General features: G+C 43.5%; 1 protein-coding gene across 2 annotated transcripts in view; it reads left to right on the top strand.

The window, feature by feature from the left end:
* The window catches only part of LOC143171910 (uncharacterized), a 54,210-nt gene that overhangs the window by 18,069 nt on the left and 16,420 nt on the right, over window positions 1–19,721 (top strand). For both annotated transcript variants that reach the window (XM_076361089.1, XM_076361090.1), the window contains 5 exons: window positions 12,175–12,339; window positions 13,375–13,553; window positions 14,167–14,297; window positions 15,761–15,863; window positions 17,909–18,028. In XM_076361089.1, coding sequence (XP_076217204.1) covers window positions 12,175–12,339; window positions 13,375–13,553; window positions 14,167–14,297; window positions 15,761–15,863; window positions 17,909–18,028 — 698 coding nt within the window. The remainder of the gene's footprint in view (window positions 1–12,174; window positions 12,340–13,374; window positions 13,554–14,166; window positions 14,298–15,760; window positions 15,864–17,908; window positions 18,029–19,721) is intronic.

The following is a 19,721-nucleotide window of genomic DNA, read 5'->3' as shown; positions in this document are numbered from 1 at the left end:
TTCAGATTCTTGTTTTGCAAAATAGTGGGTAAATACTGGGTTTGGCTGTGTCCATTTTAATTGTTGTCCCTTCCCTAGACCCATTAATTTGATCCAGTGCAATGCTATCCACCTCCTAAAAATTTGTTAAAACATAATAGTTAAATTGACACAGTTCTTCGGAATATTACAATGCTGCATTAGGGTGCTTTTACTTGATATCTCTATGACAGGGTTTTTGACTGTTAGCCTAACAATGTTTTCACTGCAAAAAGCATAGGAGCTAGCTGCTGCTGCTTCTGCTCAGTTCCCTTTTGCCTCTGTAAGCCTTTCTTGACATCAGCAGGCTGCCGTGCCCTATTCAGGGAGAATTCTGGAAATAGTAAATCCTACTTCAAAAAAATTGGGCTTAATGTCACTAACCCCATGTTATTTGAAGATGAAAGTCCTCAGTCTTCCAAACATATTGCAGCAGTGTGTGTATTGATGTTGTTACTGGTACCATCCTAGATTTTTGACTCGTGTTAAGGGTGTCCTGCAGATTCCCAAACCTATCTGTCCTCATCTGTCTCCATTACCAGAAACATTATTCCCACTCTCATATTCTTAGCCGATACTGATCAGCGTCCTAGAAGAAATGAATGTATTTAGTGTCTTCCTTCTTTCCTTCCTTCCATAAAAAAATTGCTTTAACCAAGTTTGATTTCTTCTGCACTATTTCAAAAACCTGCACAAAGGTCAGCATCCTTTTTGAAGCTTGTGCTCCAACAGCTGTTTTAGAGTGTACAACTTATATAATAAAACAGTGGGACCAAAGTCACCAGTTAGAGGTTTAGGCTAATTCTGTTTATGGTTCATAATTGTCATTGTATGAGAGACACTGCATGACTTTGAAAATAATTTTTTAGTTCACAAGAATGTTGCCTTTTTTTGTCTTAAAATGGGTGATACTGCCCTCATTGATATGTGAAGTAATAGTTTAGGCATTTCATAAAACAAAATGTGCTTACTCATGGTTCCGCTGCATAATTGCTGCTAATGAAGCATAAATAACCATATTATAAATAAATAGAATCATAGAATCATTAAGGTTGGAAAAGACCTTTAAGATCATTGAGTCCAACCGTAAACCTAACACTACCAAGTCCACCACTAAACCATGGCCCTAAGCGCCACATCTACATGTCTTAAGTACCTCCAGGGATGGTGACTCAACCACTTCCCTGGGCAGCCTGTTCCAATGTTTCACCACTCTTTCAGTAAAGACATTTTTCCTCACATCCAATCTAAACTTCCCCTGGTGCAACTTGAGGCCATTTCCTCTCGTCCTATCGCTAGTTACTTGGGAGAAGAGACCGACACCCACCTCACTACAACCTCCTTTCAGGTAGTTGTAGAGAGCAATGAGGTCTCCCCTGAGCCTCCTTTTCTCCAGGCTAAACAGTCCCAGTTCCTCAGCCGCTCCTCATAAGACTTGTGCTCTAGACACTTCACCAGCTTCGTTGCCCTTCTCTGGACACGCTCCAGCACCTCAACGTCCTTCTTGTAGTGAGGGGCCCAAAACTGAACACAGTATTCGAGGGGCGGCCTCACCAGGGCCGAGTACAGGGACACGATCACTTCCCTACTCCTGCTGGCCACACTATTTCTGATACAGGCCAGGATGCTATTGGCCGCCTTGGCCACCTGGGCACGCTGCCGGCTCATGTTCAGCCGGCTGTCGACCAGCACCCCCAGGTCCTTTTCCGACAGGCAGCTTTCCAGCCACTCTTCCCCAAGCCTGTAGCGTTGCATGGGGTTGTTGTGGCCGAAGTGCAGGACCCGGCACTTGGCCTTGTTGAATCTCATACAGTTGGCCTGGGCCCATCGATCCAGCCTGTCCAGGTCCCTCTGCAGAGCCTTCCTACCCTCGAGCAGATCAACACTCCCGCCCAACTTGGTGTCACCTGCAAACTTACTGAGGGTGCACTCAATCCCCTCGTCCAGGTCATTGATAAAGATATTTAACAGAACTGGTATAATAGCGGTGTTTAGAGACATTTGTTTCTAAACTAACCTTCTAAGGTAAATTGACTTTGTTTTTATATACATCTTTAATAAATTATTTGTGAATTTTAGAATACCAAAGAGGAAGTCAAGCTGTATAACCCTCTGTTCAATAATAAAAGGATGATTTCAAGTAAAGACAGAGTAGTTTTCTCTTGTTACATAAAAAAAAATTACTGGTGGTTTGTTGAGAGTTTCTAACACTTGTTAGAAACTTTGTTTGCTGGAAAGGCAGTTGCTTTTTTGGGTGGAGAAAACAAAATTCAAACCAGGAACTCAGCAGATCAATTTAGTAGTTATTTTTAAGTGACTTTTTTTTATAACATTCCCCAGGAGAGATTTCAGTTCCCAATTCTAAAAATGAGAGTTGTGTTGTCCTCATTATCTAGGAAGTGACTGTGTTTGTAGGGAAAGTACTTAGACTTAATATCTATGGCATTTCAACTGTAATTAATCTTGCCTTACATGATATGTTTGTCCAGAAGGTACCTTATCTGTCCCTTTGATGGACTGATGTCTGTTATGGAACAAATTGGCCCTCGCACTGCAAATTCCCTTCTTCCCTTGCTGGGCAAGGCCTCAGCGATTTCTCATCCACTTATAATACTTCTTGTGGCAAAAAAAATAAGAATATTAGCAGTGTTTGAAGGCATCTTACTCAATTTGATTGACTGTAAGCATTAAAAATTCAAGCCTGTATGTTTTCTGATTGATATACTGCATGCCTGGCCAGACCTCTTTGATAAGGTGGTAACTGATAGCAGACAGAAAATCTTAACTATAGAAGGTTATTTATAGGTAGATTTTTATTCTTTAAAAAAAAAGTACTTGTGGTGGGTTGACCTTGGATGGCCGCCAGGTGCCCACCAAGCTGCTCTATCATTCTCCCTTCTCAACTGGACAGGGGAGAGAAAAATATGACGAAAGGCTCGTGGGACGAGATAAGGACAGGGAGATCACTTGCCAATTACCGTCACGGGTAAAACAGACTCAACTTGGGGAAATTAATTTAATTTATTGCCAATTAACAACAGAGTAGGATAATGAGAAATAAGAACAAAACTAAAAACACCTTCCCCCCACCCCTCCCTTCTTCCTGGGCTCAACTTCACTCCCAATTTTCTCTACCTCCTCCCCCCGAGTGGCACAAGGGGACGGGGAATGGGGGTTGCAGTCAGTTCATCACACATTGTCTCTGCCGCTCTGTCGTGGTTTAACTTCAGTCGGCAACTAAGCACCACGCAGCCGCTCGCTCACTCCCCCCACCCCCGGATGGATGGGGGAGAGAATTGGAAGAGCACAAGTTAGAAAAACTCGTGGGTTGAGATAAAAACAGTTTAATAATTGAAATAAAATGATAATAATAATAATATGATAATAATAATAATAATAATAATAATAATACACAAAGCAAGTGATGCACAGTACAATTGCTCACCACCCGCCGACCGATGCCCAGCCAGTCCCCGAGCAGCGGCCCCCCCCGGCCAGCTTTCCCCAGTTTATGTACTGAGCATGACGTCACATGGTATGGAATGTCCCTTTGGCCAGTTTGGCTGTGCCCCCTCCCAGCTTCTTGTGCACCTTCAGCCTTCTCAGTCGGTAGAACATGGGAAGCTGAAAAGTCCTTGGCTAGTGTAAGCATTACCTAGCAACAACTAAAACATCGGTGCGTTATCAACTTTGTTCTCATCCTAAATCCAAAACACTGTACCAGCTACTAGAAAAGAAATTAACTCTATCCCTGCCGAAACCAAGACAATATCCACCCCTTATTCTATACCATCTGCGTCATGCTCAAGTCTCATATTTTCCAGTACATTTTCATTAATCACCACCCCTTTATATATATATATATATATATATATATATATATATATACACAAACACACAGAGATATCATTCCCTTCGTCTGTGGGCCATCCCTCTAAAATGTTCGGTGAGTTCATTTAGTCCATGACTTCAGGCTCCATCTGTCATAATAATCTTTCAGGGCAGGAAAAATGGAGATGGTATGTGGTGTTGGATTGTTCCATGTTGAAGTCAGTTCTGGTACCATCATCACTGTGCTTTGCTTGGTTTCACTGAAGTTATTCTTCATTAGTCTGGGTGATTCTTATTGTAATAACATTAGTATGGCATATAATATTATTAGTATGATTAGTATATCTGTGTATTATTAGTATAACTATTATAACTATAATTAGTACTTAACATCACATAATTCAGATCATTGGCTATTCTCACCCAAAATCAAATCCCCTTGAGGTACACATCGGACTTCCCCATCCTTCCGCATTATCCATCAAGTGCACCCAGGTCCTTGAGCAAAAGCGATCCCATGGATGGGTCTGCCTCTGCCTGAGGCAGGAATAACCCAGACTGTCTTCCCCAGCATATTTTTTATGTGCACTACAGGAACTTTATTCCCATCTACAGTACGTAAAAGTTCTGACTGGGCAGGGCCTGCTCGATTGGCAGATCCCCGAGTGTTGACTAACCAGGTGGCCTTTGCTAAATGCGTATCCCAATGTTTGAACGTCCCGCCACCCATTGCTCTCAATGTAGTCTTTAACAGTCCATTGTATCGTTCAATTTTCCCAGAGGCTGGTGCATGATAGGGGATGTGATACACCCACTCAATGCCGTGCTCTTTGGCCCAGGTGTCTATGAGGTTGTTTCGGAAATGAGTCCCATTGTCTGACTCAATTCTTTCTGGGGTGCCATGTCGCCATAGGACTTGCTTGTCAAGGCCCAGGATAGTGTTCCGGGCGGTGGCATGGGGCACGGGATATGTTTCCAGCCATCCGGTGGTTGCCTCCACCATTGTAAGCACGTGGCGCTTGCCTTGGCGGGTTTGTGGGAGTGTGATATAATCGATCTGCCAGGCCTCCCCATATTGATATTTCAACCATCGTCCTCCATACCAAAAAGGCTTTAACCGCTTGGCTTGTTTGATTGCAGCGCATGTTTCGCATTCATGGATAACCTGGGCTATAGTGTCCATGGTCAAGTCCACCCCTCGATCACGAGCCCATCTATATGTTGCATCTCTTCCTTGGTGGCCTGAGGTGTCATGGGCCCACCGAGCTAGAAATAATTCACCCTTATGTTGCCAGTCCAGATCCACCTGAGCCACTTCAATCTTAGCAGCCTGATCCACCTGCTGGTTATTTTGATGTTCTTCAGTGGCCCGACTCTTGGGTACGTGAGCATCTACGTGACGGACTTTTACAACCAGGTTCTCCACCCGGGCAGCAATATCTTGCCACAGTGCGGCAGCCCAGATGGGTTTGCCTCTGCGCTGCCAGTTGCTCCGCTTCCATTGCTGCAACCACCCCCACAGGGCATTTGCCACCATCCATGAGTCAGTATAGAGATAGAGCACTGGCCACTTTTCTCGGTCAGCAATGTCTAAAGCCGGCTGGATGGCCTTTACTTCTGCAAATTGGCTCGATTCACCTTCTCCTTCAGCAGTTTCTACAACTTGTCACATAGGACTCCATACAGCAGCTTTCCACCTCCGATGCTTTCCCACAAGACGACAGGACCCATCAGTGAACAGGGCATATTGCTTCTCATTTTCTGGCAGTTCATTATACATTGGGGCCTCTTCAGCACGCATCACCTCCTCCTCTGGCGATATTCCAAAATCTTTGCCCTCTGGCCAATCCATGATCACTTCCAGGATTCCTGGGCGACTGGGGTTTCCTATTCGAGCCCGTTGTGTGATCAGGGCGACCCACTTCCTCCATGTAGCATCAGTTGCATGATGTGTACAGGGGACCCTCCCTCTGAACATCCAGCCTAGCACCGGCAGTCGGGGTGCCAGGAGGAGCTGTGCTTCAGTGCCGATCACTTCCGAAGCAGCTCGAACCCCTTCATATGCTGCTAATATCTCTTTTTCAGTTGGAGTATAGCGGGCCTCGGATCCTCTGTATCCCCGACTCCAAAACCCTAGGGGTCGACCTCGAGTCTCCCCTGGTGCTTTCTGCCAGAGGCTCCAGGTGGGGCCATTCTCCCCGGCTGCGGTATAGAGCACATTTTTTACCTCGTGTCCTGCCCGGACTGGCCCCAGGGCTACTGCATGAACTATCTCTTGCTTAATTTGTTCAAAAGCTTGTCGTTGCTCAGGGCCCCATTTGAAATCGTTCTTCTTCCGGGTCACTTGATAGAGAGGGTTTACAATCAGACTGTAATTTGGAATGTGCATTCTCCAAAAACCCACGACGCCTAAGAAAGCTTGTGTTTCCTTTTTGCTAGTTGGTGGAGACATGGCTGTTATTCTGTTGATCACATCCATTGGGATCTGACGACGTCCATCTTGCCATTTTATTCCTAAAAATTGGATCTCCTGTGCAGGTCCCTTGACCTTACTTTGTTTTATGGCAAAACCGGCCTTCAGCAGGATTTGGACTATTTCCTTCCCTTTTTCAAAAACTTCTCCTGCTGTGTTGCCCCACACGATGATGTCATCAATGTATTGCAGGTGTTCTGGAGCTCCACCCTGTTCCAGTGCAGTCTGGATCAGTCCATGGCAAATGGTGGGGCTGTGTTTCCACCCCTGGGGCAGTCGGTTCCAGGTGTACTGGACGCCCCTCCAAGTGAAAGCAAACTGTGGCCTGCACTCCGCTGCCAAAGGGATTGAGAAAAACGCATTAGCAATATCAATTGTGGCATACCACTTGGCTGCCTTTGACTCCAGTTCGTATTGAAGTTCTAGCATGTCTGGCACAGCAGCACTCAGCGGTGGCGTGACTTCATTTAGGCCACGATAGTCTACTGTTAGTCTCCACTCTCCATTAGACTTCCGCACTGGCCATATGGGACTGTTAAAGGGTGAGCGGGTCTTGCTGATCACTCCTTGGCTCTCCAGTCGACGAATCAGCTCATGAATGAGAATCAGGGAGTCTCGGTTGGTGCGATATTGCCGCCGGTGCACTGTGGTGGTAGCGATTGGCACTTGTTGGTCTTCGACCTTCAGCAACCCCACAACAGAGGGGTCCTCTGAAAGACCAGGCAAGGTGGACAGCTGTTTAATTTCCTCCGTCTCCAAGGCAGCTATACCAAAAGCCCACCGGTACCCTTTTGGGTCCTTGAAATACCCTCTCCTGAGGTCGTCTATGCCAAGGATGCACGGAGCATCTGGGCCAGTCACAATGGGGTGCTTCTGCCACCCGTTCCCAGTTAAACTCACTTCGGCTTCCAATACAGTTAGCTGTTGGGATCCCCCCGTCACCCCAGAAATACAGATGGGTTCTGCCCCTATATAGCTTGATGGCATTAGGGTACACTGTGCACCGGTGTCTACCAGAGCCTTATACTTCTGTGGGTCTGACGTGCCAGGCCACCGAATCCACACAGTCCAGTAAACCCGGTTGTCCCTTTCCTCCCCCTGGCTGGAGGCAGGGCCCCTCTAATCCTCATCACAGTACTCATTTCTCACTTCTCGTACATACGAGTCAGAAGTTTCTTCATTAAGATCAAGAGTAAGATCAGCCCTTCTACCCTGTCTGGGGAACTGCCCGCTGAAAACTGGAGCAGCAATTTTCCTGGAAGAACCTCTTTCTGTGATTGTTTTCCCTTGCAATTCGCGTACCCGTGCCCCTAGGGCTGCAGTAGGTTTTCCATCCCACTTCCTCATGTCCTCTCCGTGGTCACGCAGATAAAACCATAGGGTGCCCCGTGGTGTGTACCGTTTATATTCTCTCTCTTGAGCAAAAGAACGCTTACTTCTAATAGCCGAGATACTGGTCCGTACAGGTGAGGAGTAGGACCTATCCTCTCTGAGTTGCTGGATCTCCCGGGACAGTTTTTCGGACAGTTTCTCCACAGCCGAGACGATGGAGGAAGAAAGACTTTCCTCGTATTGCCGGAGTTGACTAGCCAATTCATCCACTGTTTGTTCCTCTCCATCTTTCCAGGTTATCACTGCCAATGAATTGGCGTATGATGATGGTGAGCTCCTGTCGTGGTTTAACCTCAGCCGGCAACTAAGCACCACGCAGCCGCTCGCTCACTCCCCCCCGGTGGGATGGGGGAGAGAATCGGAAGGGTAAAAGTGAGAAAACTCATGGGTTGAGATAAAGGCAGTTTAATAGGGAAAGCAAAAGCCACACATGCAAGCAAAGCGAAACAAGGAATTCATTCACTACTTCCCATGGGCAGGCAGGTGTTCAGCCATCTCCAGGAAAGCAGGGCTCCATCACGCGTAACGGTTACTTGGGAAGACAAACGCCATCACTCCAAACGTCCCCCCCTTCCTTCTTCTTCCCACAGCTTTATATACTGAGCATGACGTCACATGGTATGGAATGTCCCTTTGGCCAGTTTGGCTGTGCCCCCTCCCAGCTTCTTGTGCACCTCCAGCCTCCTCAGTCAGTAGAGCATGGGAAGCTGAGAAGTCCTTGACTAGTGTAAACACTACCTAGCAACAACTAAAACATCTGTGAGTTATCAACATTGTTCTCACCCTAAATCCAAAACACAGCACTGTACCAGCTACTAGGAAGGAAATTAACTCTATCCCTGCTGAAACCAGGACAGCTCCTTATAAACTTCCGCCACATGGGTCGTGTGCACTTGACTTCGTCTGGATCTTTGGATAGTTGTTCATTGTTCAGGTCATCATAAATCACCTCCAGCACAGCTAATTCTCTCAGAAAGTGGATACCCTTCTCCATGGTGGCCCACTTGCTTGGGCGACATATGACATCTTCCTTAAAGGGATACCTTTCCTTCACGCTTGACAAGAGTCGCCTCCAAAGGCTGAGGATACGTGTCCCTTTTCCAATTGCTTTATCAATGCCCCCTTCCCTAGAAAGGGATCCCAGCTGCTTGGCTTCCCTACCCTCTAATTCCAGGCTACTGGCCCCATTATCCCAGCATCGGAGCAGCCAGGTGACAATATGCTCACCTGGACGACGGCTGAAATCTTTTCGTATATCTCGCAGCTCACTCAGGGATAGAGATCGGGTGGTCACTGCCTCGTTTATGAGTTCTTCCTCTTCCTCCTCCCCGATCAGCGGCCGGCTCTCCTCCTCCCGTTCTCGTGATGGCCCTTCTCCAGGGTATTCGTACAGTTCTTCCTCCGGTTCCCTTTTAGAAGAAGCTTCTTCCTCCCTTACTAAACGAGCTGACTTTCGCTTCCAAGATTTCTTCTTGTGTACAGGGGCGACTGATACCGGCACAGGCTGGTTCTTTGGTTCAGCCACAGGGCCTGTTGCCGGCGTTGGAGTGGTCGCAGTACATGTCGCCGGGGTTGGAGTGGCCGCAGTGCAAGTGCATGTCACCGGAGTCCGAGTGGCCGCAGGGCCTGTTGCCGGGGTTGGAGTGGCCACAGTGCAAGTGCATGTCACCGGAGTCTGAGTGGCCGCAGGGCCTGTTGCCGGGGTCTGAGTGACCGCAGTGCATGTCGCCGGGGTCTGAGTGGCCTCAGTGCATGTCGCTGGGGTCTGAGTGGCCGCAGTGCATGTCGCCGGGATTGGAGTGGCTGCAGTGCATGTCGCTGGGGTCTGAGTGGCCGCAGTGCATGTCGCTGGGGTCTGAGTGGCCGCAGTGCATGTCGCCGGGGTCTGAGTGGCTGCAGTGCATGTCGCCGGGATTGGAGTGGCCGCAGTGCATGTCGCCAGGGTCTGAGTGGCCGCAGTGCATGTCGCCGGGGTCTGAGTGGCTGCAGTGCATGTCGCTGGGGTTGGAGTGGCCGTAGTGCGTGTTGCCCGGGTTTGAGTGGCCGCAGGGCCTGTTGCCGGGGTCTGAGTGGCTGCACGGCCTGTCGCTGGGGTCGGAGTGGCCGCAGGGCGCGTTGCCCGGGTCTGAGTGGCCGCAGTGCGTGTCGTTTTACTGTCAGAGCCAGAGACCTTCCCTTCCCTTTGAGGGCACTGAATGGTGTTGAACAGGGCTCGGTAGGCATGGGCCAGGCCCCAGCACGTTGCAATGAGCTGCATCTCTCTGGAGTTGCCAGGGTGACAGCATACTTTGTCCAAATATTCTACTAACTTTTCAGGATTCTGCACTTGCTCAGGGGTGAAGTTCCAAAACACTGGGGGTGCCCATTGGCCTAGGTACTTGCCCATCTTGGCCCACACACCCTGCCACTCATAACTATTCAGCCTTGGGGCAGATCTCTGGATGATATTCTTAAATTGCTTACCAACTTTAGACAAAACTGAAACAGTATTCCCAAGAAGTATTAATAGAAGTATCTTAACTGCCCAAGGATGTTCAAAATACTGAAAAGTTACTGTAATGAAGGAGGAAACATTATAGAAGAAGGTAGTGACCCTGCCATTCTCTATTTCCTCCGTAAAAAAACTCTCAGAAAAGTTACTGCAATTGCTAGTTGTCTCCACGAAATGATCTCCGTGGTACAGTAACGGCTTCATTGCGAAGTTTACATACCACACTAACGTCAAGGTCAATGTTCTAAAAACAAACCTCCCAAGCGAGACATTACTATTCACTGCAGACCACAGCAAACTGCAAAACCCAACACCAATCTTTAACATGTACAGCAGGAAAAAGAGCACGATGCAGATTATACAAATCAATATCGAGAACAGAGAAACCAACATTGTGACCCACAACTACTAACAGATATAAGTTCTTTAATACACTCCGGTTAATCTGTTATTATCTCAAACCCTTCGAGCCCCACGTTGGGCGCCAAAAAGGACTGTCGTGGTTTAACTTCAGTCGGCAACTAAGCACCACGCAGCCGCTCGCTCACTCCCCCCACCCCCGGTGGGATGGGGGAGAGAATTGGAAGAGCACAAGTGAGAAAAAACTCGTGGGTTGAGATAAAAACAGTTTAATAATTGAAATAAAATGATAATAATAATAATATGATAATAATAATAATAATAATACACAAAGCAAGTGATGCACAGTACAATTGCTCACCACCCGCCGACCGATGCCCAGCCAGTCCCTGAGCAGCGGCCCCCCCGGCCAGCTTTCCCCAGTTTATGTACTGAGCATGACGTCACATGGTATGGAATGTCCCTTTGGCCAGTTTGGCTGTGCCCCCTCCCAGCTTCTTGTGCACCTTCAGCCTTCTCAGTCAGTAGAGCATGGGAAGCTGAAAAGTCCTTGGCTAGTGTAAGCATTACCTAGCAACAACTAAAACATCGGTGCGTTATCAACTTTGTTCTCATCCTAAATCCAAAACACTGTACCAGCTACTAGAAAAGAAATTAACTCTATCCCTGCCGAAACCAGGACACGCTCCTTCCTCCTCACACTCTTCCCCCTGTTCCAGCGTGGTGTCCCTCCCACGGGAGACAGTCCTCCACGATCTTCTCCAACGTGGGTCCTTCCCACAGGCTGCAGTTCTTCATGAACTGCTCCAGTGTGGGTCCTTTCCACATGTCCTTTCCACAGGGTGCAGTCCTTCAGGAACAGACTGCTCCAGTGTGGGTCCCCCACGGGGTCACAAGTCCTGCCAGAAAACCTGCTCCAGCGTGGGCTCCTCTCTCCATGGGGTCACAGGTCCTGCCGGGAGCCTGCTCCAGCACAGGCTCTCCATGGGGTCACAGCCTCCTTCAGGGCACATCCACCTGCTCCGGTGTGGGGTCCTCCATGGGCTGCAGGTGGATATCTGCTCCACCGTGGACCTCCATGGGCTGCAGGGGGACAGCCTGCCTCACCATGGTCTTCACCACAGGCTGCAGGGGAATCTGCTCTGGCTCCTAGAGCACCTCCCCCCACTTCTTTTTCACTGACCTTGGTGTCTGCAGGGTTGTTTCTCTGACATGTTCTCACTCCTCTCTCTTCTGGCTGCTGTTGCGCAGCAGTTTTTCCCCCTTCTTAAATATGTTATCACAGAGGTGCTACCACCATCGCTGATTGGCTCAGCCTTGGCCAGCGGCAGGTCTGTCTTGGAGCCATCTGGCATTGGCTCTATTGGACATGGGGGAAGCTTCTGGCATCTTCTTACAGAAGCCACCCCTGTAGCCCTCCCCCCCCGCTACCAAAACCTTTCCACATAAACCCAATACAGTACTCAGCTGGGACCTTACATTTTAAAGTCTTGCCTGTATTAATTAGATTTATTTTTATAGAAATGCACAAGGCAGGCAAGTATTAACAAGTGAAGTATCTCCCACCAGTGCTTGGTTGCAAAGCGCATTCTATTTTTGTGTTTTCCAGCTCGGTGTTTCACTTGGCACCTTGGGGGCTATACCAGCAGCAGCATTGGACCCTAACATTACGGCACTTGGAGAAATACCACAACCGCCAATTATGGGGAACGTGGACCCATCCAAAATTGATGAAATCAGAAGAACAGTCTACGTTGGAAACTTGAATTCACAGGTAGCTTTTTTTTTTCTTATTGGCATTACTAATGGAAGATGCAGAATTGCAATTTATGAATTATAATCTTACATGTTAAGAGTTTTCGTTAGTTCATGCCAATAGGAATTTAAACAAACAAACAAAAAAATACTCTTTTTGGTTACTAATGATATTTCAAATTCTTAATGCTCCTTTGCCAATCAGATCAGACCAGACTGTGGAATTCATTCTAGCAGGATACCAGAGAAATCACACTGTAGCTGAATTCAAGAAACATACTTATGATTGTGTGTGTTGATCAAATGTCTAGCTGGGTTGTGTTAGCTGAACAACGCCTCAGAAGTCGTGAGATCATGGTAGCTGTCCCCCACAACACTGTGCAGTTGCTTAAGTACAGTAAGAAGGAATGATTTGTCCTAGTGGAAGTTGCAAGATTAGCATATATACCTTTGAGGTTCTCTGACAGGAAAGTTAGGTCTGTCAGAAATTTGTTTTTTCAGCAATTGATTGAATTAATTAAAAAACAATTTGCTTTTGTCTGATGGCAATATAAGTATTTGATTTTGGGTTTTTTTGACTGTCAAAGTAGCTACTAGAGTGTAAAAGTACTATTGATCGCAATAAAATAAAACAAGCTGGAAGCTAGTAGAAAAACAGATAAAAACGAAGTCTTGTAATACTGTTTGGATTTTTTTTTTAATTGATCAAAATTCACAATCAATAGCTTAGACACAGATGTATAAGGAAATTCCTCATCAGTTATTTCGAATGAGTTGTCCGAAAAGTGCAAAATCCTGTGCAAGTGCTTTTTTAACCTAGATGTAGTACTTCAGGGCTTGTGGTTGCAGTATTTTAAATTGTAATATATTCTTTAGATTAATGGAAGAAAAAATACCTTTCTCTCTTCAAGTGTAACATTACCAAATTCATGTCGCCTATGCAATAATGGTGAGATGTCTTTCCAAAATCTGTAGCTCTTAGATTACCTGATATGTTGGATAAGTGGTTTTTATTATATATTTTACTTCAGCTGAGCTCTTCGACTCTTTCTAGACTACAACAGCAGATCAGCTGCTTGAATTCTTTAAGCAAGTTGGAGAAGTCAAATTTGTGCGAATGGCAGGTGATGAGACGCAACCAACACGATTTGCTTTTGTGGAATTTGCAGACCAAAATTCTGTACCTCGAGCTCTTGCCTTTAATGGAGTTATGTTTGGAGACAGGCCACTGAAGTAAGAAATTAATTATCCATATGAATATTGAATGGGAGATTTCTTAGTATCCTTATACATTTATGACACTGATGTGCAGGAAACTGCTGTGATGAATATTTTTTCAATATAAGGACCTATTTTTAGTAAACTGGAACACTTTTATGAACTCCAATTTCAAGGTTGGGCATAACTTTCTCTAAGAAGAATATGGATGGCATCGAGTAAAATATTTCTACATCTAATCTTGAGTTAGTGAATGCATAACAGTGAGAGAATCTGCAAAGTCCTTGGTACTAATTAAGCTTTATATATGATGTGTATGTAATTAGTAGGCCTTAATGTAGAGATTTGATCTGAAATAGTGAAACAGATTTCTAGACTTCTACTAGAAAATATTTTAACACAGAAATATTGTGCCGCATTTATTTAAAAGTGGTAAGATTTGAAAGCAATAAAAGACAGACATTTCAGATACTTAGAACAGATGAGTGTTAGGAAAATCTGTAGTTTTGCTGAACTTTGAAGTTTTTAGTCATACGTGGAAGTTGAAGTGTTTTCTTTTCTTATTTGTTTTTCATTTTCCCTTTTCAAGTGTTTGAGAGTTAAAGGTTTTATTTTTTCCTTAATTTAGAATAAATCACTCCAATAATGCAATAGTGAAGCCTCCTGAAATGACACCACAAGCTGCTGCCAAGGAACTGGAAGAAGTGATGAAGAGAGTAAGGGAAGCCCAGTCTTTCATATCTGCTGCTATTGAGCCAGGTAGGTATATTATCTTCATTACCTAACAGACACGTTCTGTGTGTACCTTGGCACATGCTTTTAAGAGCACTTTCAAACACAGGAAAAGGGTACTCAAAGGTGAACAACGTGTAGGGGAAAACAAAAGAAAATAATCAAAATTGTCTTTGTGCAACAAAGCAGTAAAGCTGACTTTTTATTTCATCGTATCTTATTTTCAGATACGTGCTCACTGAATCTTTTCAAAAATATGAAGTCAATACTAAATACTTAATGTTGGTGCTTTTAAAGTTCAAAGTACTTAGAAACTTTAAAAAAAAGCTTTATATTTTGTTTTGTTCTCTAGCACCCATTAATGCCATAGTTTCACGATCAGAGGGAGCTAGCATGCTGCTGAAAGCAGCAATATTATGCTTTCCTTCAGCAGGTTAATTTTGTCACTGTGCTATGCTCTTTTTCATGCTGGCTCAAGACTATGTGCATCCGCATAGCAAATGGGATCAGAGAATGAATCTGGGATAAAACTTAACATATTGTAATGGACACTTTTTCATCTGGATTGGTTCCTTGATCCCTGTTAACACTGAAATGCTAGGTCAAGGAGGAAGGTGTTGGTGGGTTGAGTGGTTAGACAGACATTTCAGTGCTGATTTATGCTGACTTAAACTGCAAAACCACAGCATAAAAAATTCTCAACTTGTTAAACTTGCAGTTGAAATCCTCCTTTTTCTTTTCATCAGCAAGATTTTTGTCATTCTTCTTACTAAAAAACCCAGACATTGACTTATGTAGGTTAGATAGTGGAGGGTCTTGAGGGTTTTTTTTGGGGGGGGGAAGTATTTTCTGTTGTTTTTTAGGGTTGGGAGAAAAATAGTTCTAACATTTCCTCAGTGTTAAGCAGCAGAATAATAATCTTTTAGAGTCTGAACCAAAGTCTGCTGAGGTCACTGGTAAGCTTTCTGTTGACTTCCTGGCCTTTGGATCAAACTTTTCACCCCCTTCTCTCCATCCCTTCCTCCCCCAAAACAGTGTTTGAGGAATAGAACTTCAATATTTGTACAGTGGTTGGAATATCTAAAAGTATAGAAAGTACTAATTATTATTTACATTTTATGCTTGTTTTCAAATTTATTCTATTCTTCCGAGGTTATTTAAAAAAAAAAAAAAGTAGCTATATTACATAATATACCGGAGGAGAACGTGTTATAATCTTGTGCATTGTGGCAGCAACATAAATCCCATTCCTAACAGAGCTAGCTGTTTATAATTATCTGGTTTATGTGTACTGCTGCAGGATGGCTGCACTCAACGAGTATATGCAATGACTTTCTTGGATGTTTCTGAAGGATATTTGCAAAGAAGGAAGATGTGCAAAGCGTAGGCCTCTTGCACTATGTGTGTGGTACATTCCACTTGTGCCAGATTGTTAACTGGGATCTTTAAATGTTCTGAGCTTACACTGCAAAGTGGTTTTTTCCTCTCAGAGTCTGGAAAGAGCAGTGAAAGAAAAGGCGGTCGATCTCGTTCAGAATCCAGGTCTAGCTCAAAATCCCGATCTAGAAGGAAAAGATCACACTCAAAACACAGGTAGGTATGTTTTTTATTTTGGACTAAGAGATCACACTGGGGTTTTTTTTGTTTTTTGTTGTGGCGGTGGTTACTGAGATTTCTTACTGAGTTATGAGACAAGTATCCCTGTAGAGAAGACTAGTAACTTACACTGACCAGATCAGAGTAACTAGGAACTTTGTCTCTGAACAGATACTCTTTCCCTCTAAATACTAAATGTTTTCAGGATTACTTTCAGGTAAAACACACTAGAAGGTACTCTCTGTGCCATGTAGCATAACCATTTCTATGGTTTCATGGTACATTTTGTGCCATGTACCATAATTTCATTTTGTGACCTCTGTATTTTAAAAAGAAATAGTTATCTGTGTTTTGTGGATGGAACATTTAGTTTACTGTTAACACTGAACAGATAGGCTAGCTCGTTTTGCTAGTAGAAAGTTGATAACAAATATGATTGAAGTGCAGGCTTCAGTTTTGTAATAGTGTTACACAGTACATGTTATCTAATGACATCAAAACATTGGGTACCTTTTTAATGCAAGAAGAATCATTTGTTCATTTCCTTATTGCTTGCTTCTCTTCTGTTTCTCTAACTCAGGACATAACTGAAAAACAGTCTTTGTTTTGTGTAACACTGCAGTAATCTCAGTGCTATTTTGTACTGACACAAACCAAATTGATTTTTAGAAGATAAATTTGCATTTGTTTTACTTGCAGAAAATCTGTGCTTTAAACAATTGTTGATAGTTATGATTTTTTTTTAAATGATTTTACCACTGTTACTGTCAGTTTTAAGAACATGCTGAAAAAAGGCCAGTCTGATCTGTTGAGGCAACTTCATCCCTAAGAATAAACTGTCCTTACCACTTTCCAGTTTTACTGTTTTATAAAACCCCTAAATTGCTTTCATCTCTATGATATAAAATTTATTCAAGGTCTTATTTGGACTAAATTGTAATTAATTTTCCCTGTAATTAGTTTGTATTTCTACACTGATATGTGGAGCAAAGCTGTAGGTAAAAAATGATTGCCTCTCCTCTCCTCTTGGTATATCTTAATCTGTGTCTTGAGCTGCAGAAGACAGGTGGAGCTGATATTTTTTTGTATCTCCCTGTTCTTCAGGATTTATTAAGTAATATACATGAATTTCTGTCTTTGGTAAGTTTAACTTCATCGTACCTTAACCTCTTAGGCAAAGTATCCAATGATGTGTTCTTTTGAAACTTCATGTTCAAATTCAGCTTTTTATTTTTGTTTTCTTAGGGATATGGTCTTCCAAATATAGGGAATATTTTGGGAAAAGAGAGTGTAGTAATTTTTAAAAGTCTTGTTTTCCTCATCAAATCTGAGACTATACTATATATGTTTATCAGAAGACTTTAATTGGATTTCTATTGGAGTATCTGCGCATTATTTGCATTCCTTATTTCTCATGTAGTAAATGCTCATTCCTTTTCTTGAGAACTCGTATAATTCAAATCCATGCTAACATATCCTTTCAACTGAAAAGGTAACTTGACTAAATGCTGAGCCACAGATAGTGAGGTTTGTTTTTTTGGGGGTTTTTTTGGGGTTTTTTTGTTTTTTTAAGTTCAATTAAATTGTAAGGCTGGAGAACAAAGAGGCCAATTAAAGCCATCTTTCTTCATTGACCAAGACTGCAATAAGTGACTGGGCCTGGAAAAGAAGAAAAATGTAACTAATTATTTTTACAAGCTGCTAGAAATTGTCTATAGTAGACTTTATGCACTAGATTTACTAAGGACAGCTATCCTAATATGATATGAATTTATATTTTCCAGAATGTTCATGGAAGTTATTATGAAACATGAGTATTACTTAAATGGTGCATTGTTTCAAAGGAGAACATGTGCACCTGGTGAAGCTTAAAGTATCCATATTTACAAAAATGTTGGTAGGCAGTATATTACTGAGGTGTAAATCTATATAATTTTATGTAGTGAGGCAAAATTTATCTGTTTTTTTTTCCCTTCTTGGTTGACCTAATTTTAATGAAGTTTCAATATTAAAGTATTTTTCTTCTGGTGTTGTTCATATAGAAGTAGATCTGGCAACAGATCGCTCTCAAGACACAAGGACAGACGCAGATCCAGAAGTCCCCTGAAAAAACGGTCTAGATCTAGGGAAAGGCGAAAATCAAGAAGTCGCTCTCATTCTCGGTGAGTTCCATTCCTAAGAAATGATACTGTTCTTCTTAGCACACAGTACAAAGTTTTTGAAAAAAACCTAACGAACCTTTTAGGTGATGGCAAAGGATGGAATCTCTAAATGCTTTAGCCTGTCCCTAGGCTTTGTTTGTGGGACAAAAGAATGGAAAGTAAATTTTTATGCTGAGTGTACTGGTTTTGGCTGGGATATAGTTAATTTTCTTCATAGTAACTCATATGGTGCCTATGGGGGTTAAACCACAACACTGAGGTACCTAAACTTTGATACCAAAGTCTAGTCTACATTTATACCAACGTGCAAGCTGATTGAAAATAGGTAACTTTAATTGTCAGACTTTAACCAACGGATTAGGTATGTTCCGTGTAGTCTGTGCAACGCACAAAAAAGTGGGTGATGCTTCTTCAGTCTGTATCTGTTGAGAAGGTTGGATTCAGGCTGAACTTGATCCCGCATTCTGAGAACATGTATAAAGTTTTTTTGTGCATGTGCTTTTATTTTTGCCTTTGGCTATTTCATATTGGCCATACACTGCTGTAGGCACAAATGCATGTGTCTGTTATGTGGCATATTTACATTTCAGGATCTAATACATCTATATTTTACCTAGTCTATTATTTTTTAAGTCTGATTGTCTAATTATTGAACCATGAAATTCCAACAAGATAATTTCTTTATCTCCTTGGATGATAACGTAATTTTCTGAGGGATGAAATAGTGAATATTCACAAAACAAAAGTGCCTATGAAAGTAGCTTCATGAATAGAAGCCTTGGTACTTTTCTTTCTGTTTCGTCTTTGTAATTCCCCTGACTCATTTAAAGGGAGCTTCGTACTTAGGTTGTGCAGTTGTCTCTTGTTTTCTGAGGGGAGAAGTTTTGTGGGAAAGAGAACTGCAGATCTGTGGACCTCGGTGGGAACAGTTAGGAGTAGGCTACATAGCTGGGCTTTGCTGATGGATCCTTTTGACTCTGTTGCTGTTGTCTGGAGCTTCTTGAGATATCTGCTCACTGGAAGGGGCAAGTCCAATGAAATCTCTGTGATAAATAACTGAAGGTGCTTCTTGGGTCATTGTGAGACCCCCTGCTATTGCAGGGATTGTGTGCTGTTTCATCTTTATGATCTTACATTCCTTCTGTGAGACATCTAAAGAGGTATTTGCCAAAACCTGATGGGAACCAAAGTCTTCAGGTCACAGACCATGAAACAAGCCTACTATTTATTAGTAGCCAAACACTTGTTCCAATGAAGAAAGGTGGGGGCTGTGTGTAGGGCCTTTCACGTCTGAAGGAGTCTCTTTGAGAATCTTTAAAAATCCTAGAATAGGTACCAATACCAATAGATGCAGCAACTTCTGTCAATCTGGTTCTCTTGGACATGAAAAGGCCTGCTGATCAACAACTTCTCTTGTGCTTTCTCCTGTTTCTCTCTCTGAACAATTGTTCATTTTCATATGTCCTAGAGGCAGGTCTAGGAGTCGTGTGTCTCTCCTCTTTGCTAGAAAGGAAAGATGGTTCAGAGTCTCGTGCTTCCAAATAATCCTTTACCAAAATGTAATCTTCCAGCCAAAGCTGTGATCTAATAAATTTTTATTTGGCTTGACTACTAGAACATCCATTGGAATTTTCCTCGCTGTTTTTATGAACATGTATCATTCTGCCTATCCCAAAGAAGCTGACTTGTTCTG

The sequence above is a fragment of the Aptenodytes patagonicus genome, chromosome W (assembly GCF_965638725.1).
Source record: "Aptenodytes patagonicus chromosome W, bAptPat1.pri.cur, whole genome shotgun sequence".
In the NCBI taxonomy this organism is placed as follows: domain Eukaryota; kingdom Metazoa; phylum Chordata; class Aves; order Sphenisciformes; family Spheniscidae; genus Aptenodytes; species Aptenodytes patagonicus.
The sequence above is the reverse complement of the archived record's forward strand: the minus strand, read 5'-3'. Positions and strand labels throughout refer to the sequence as shown.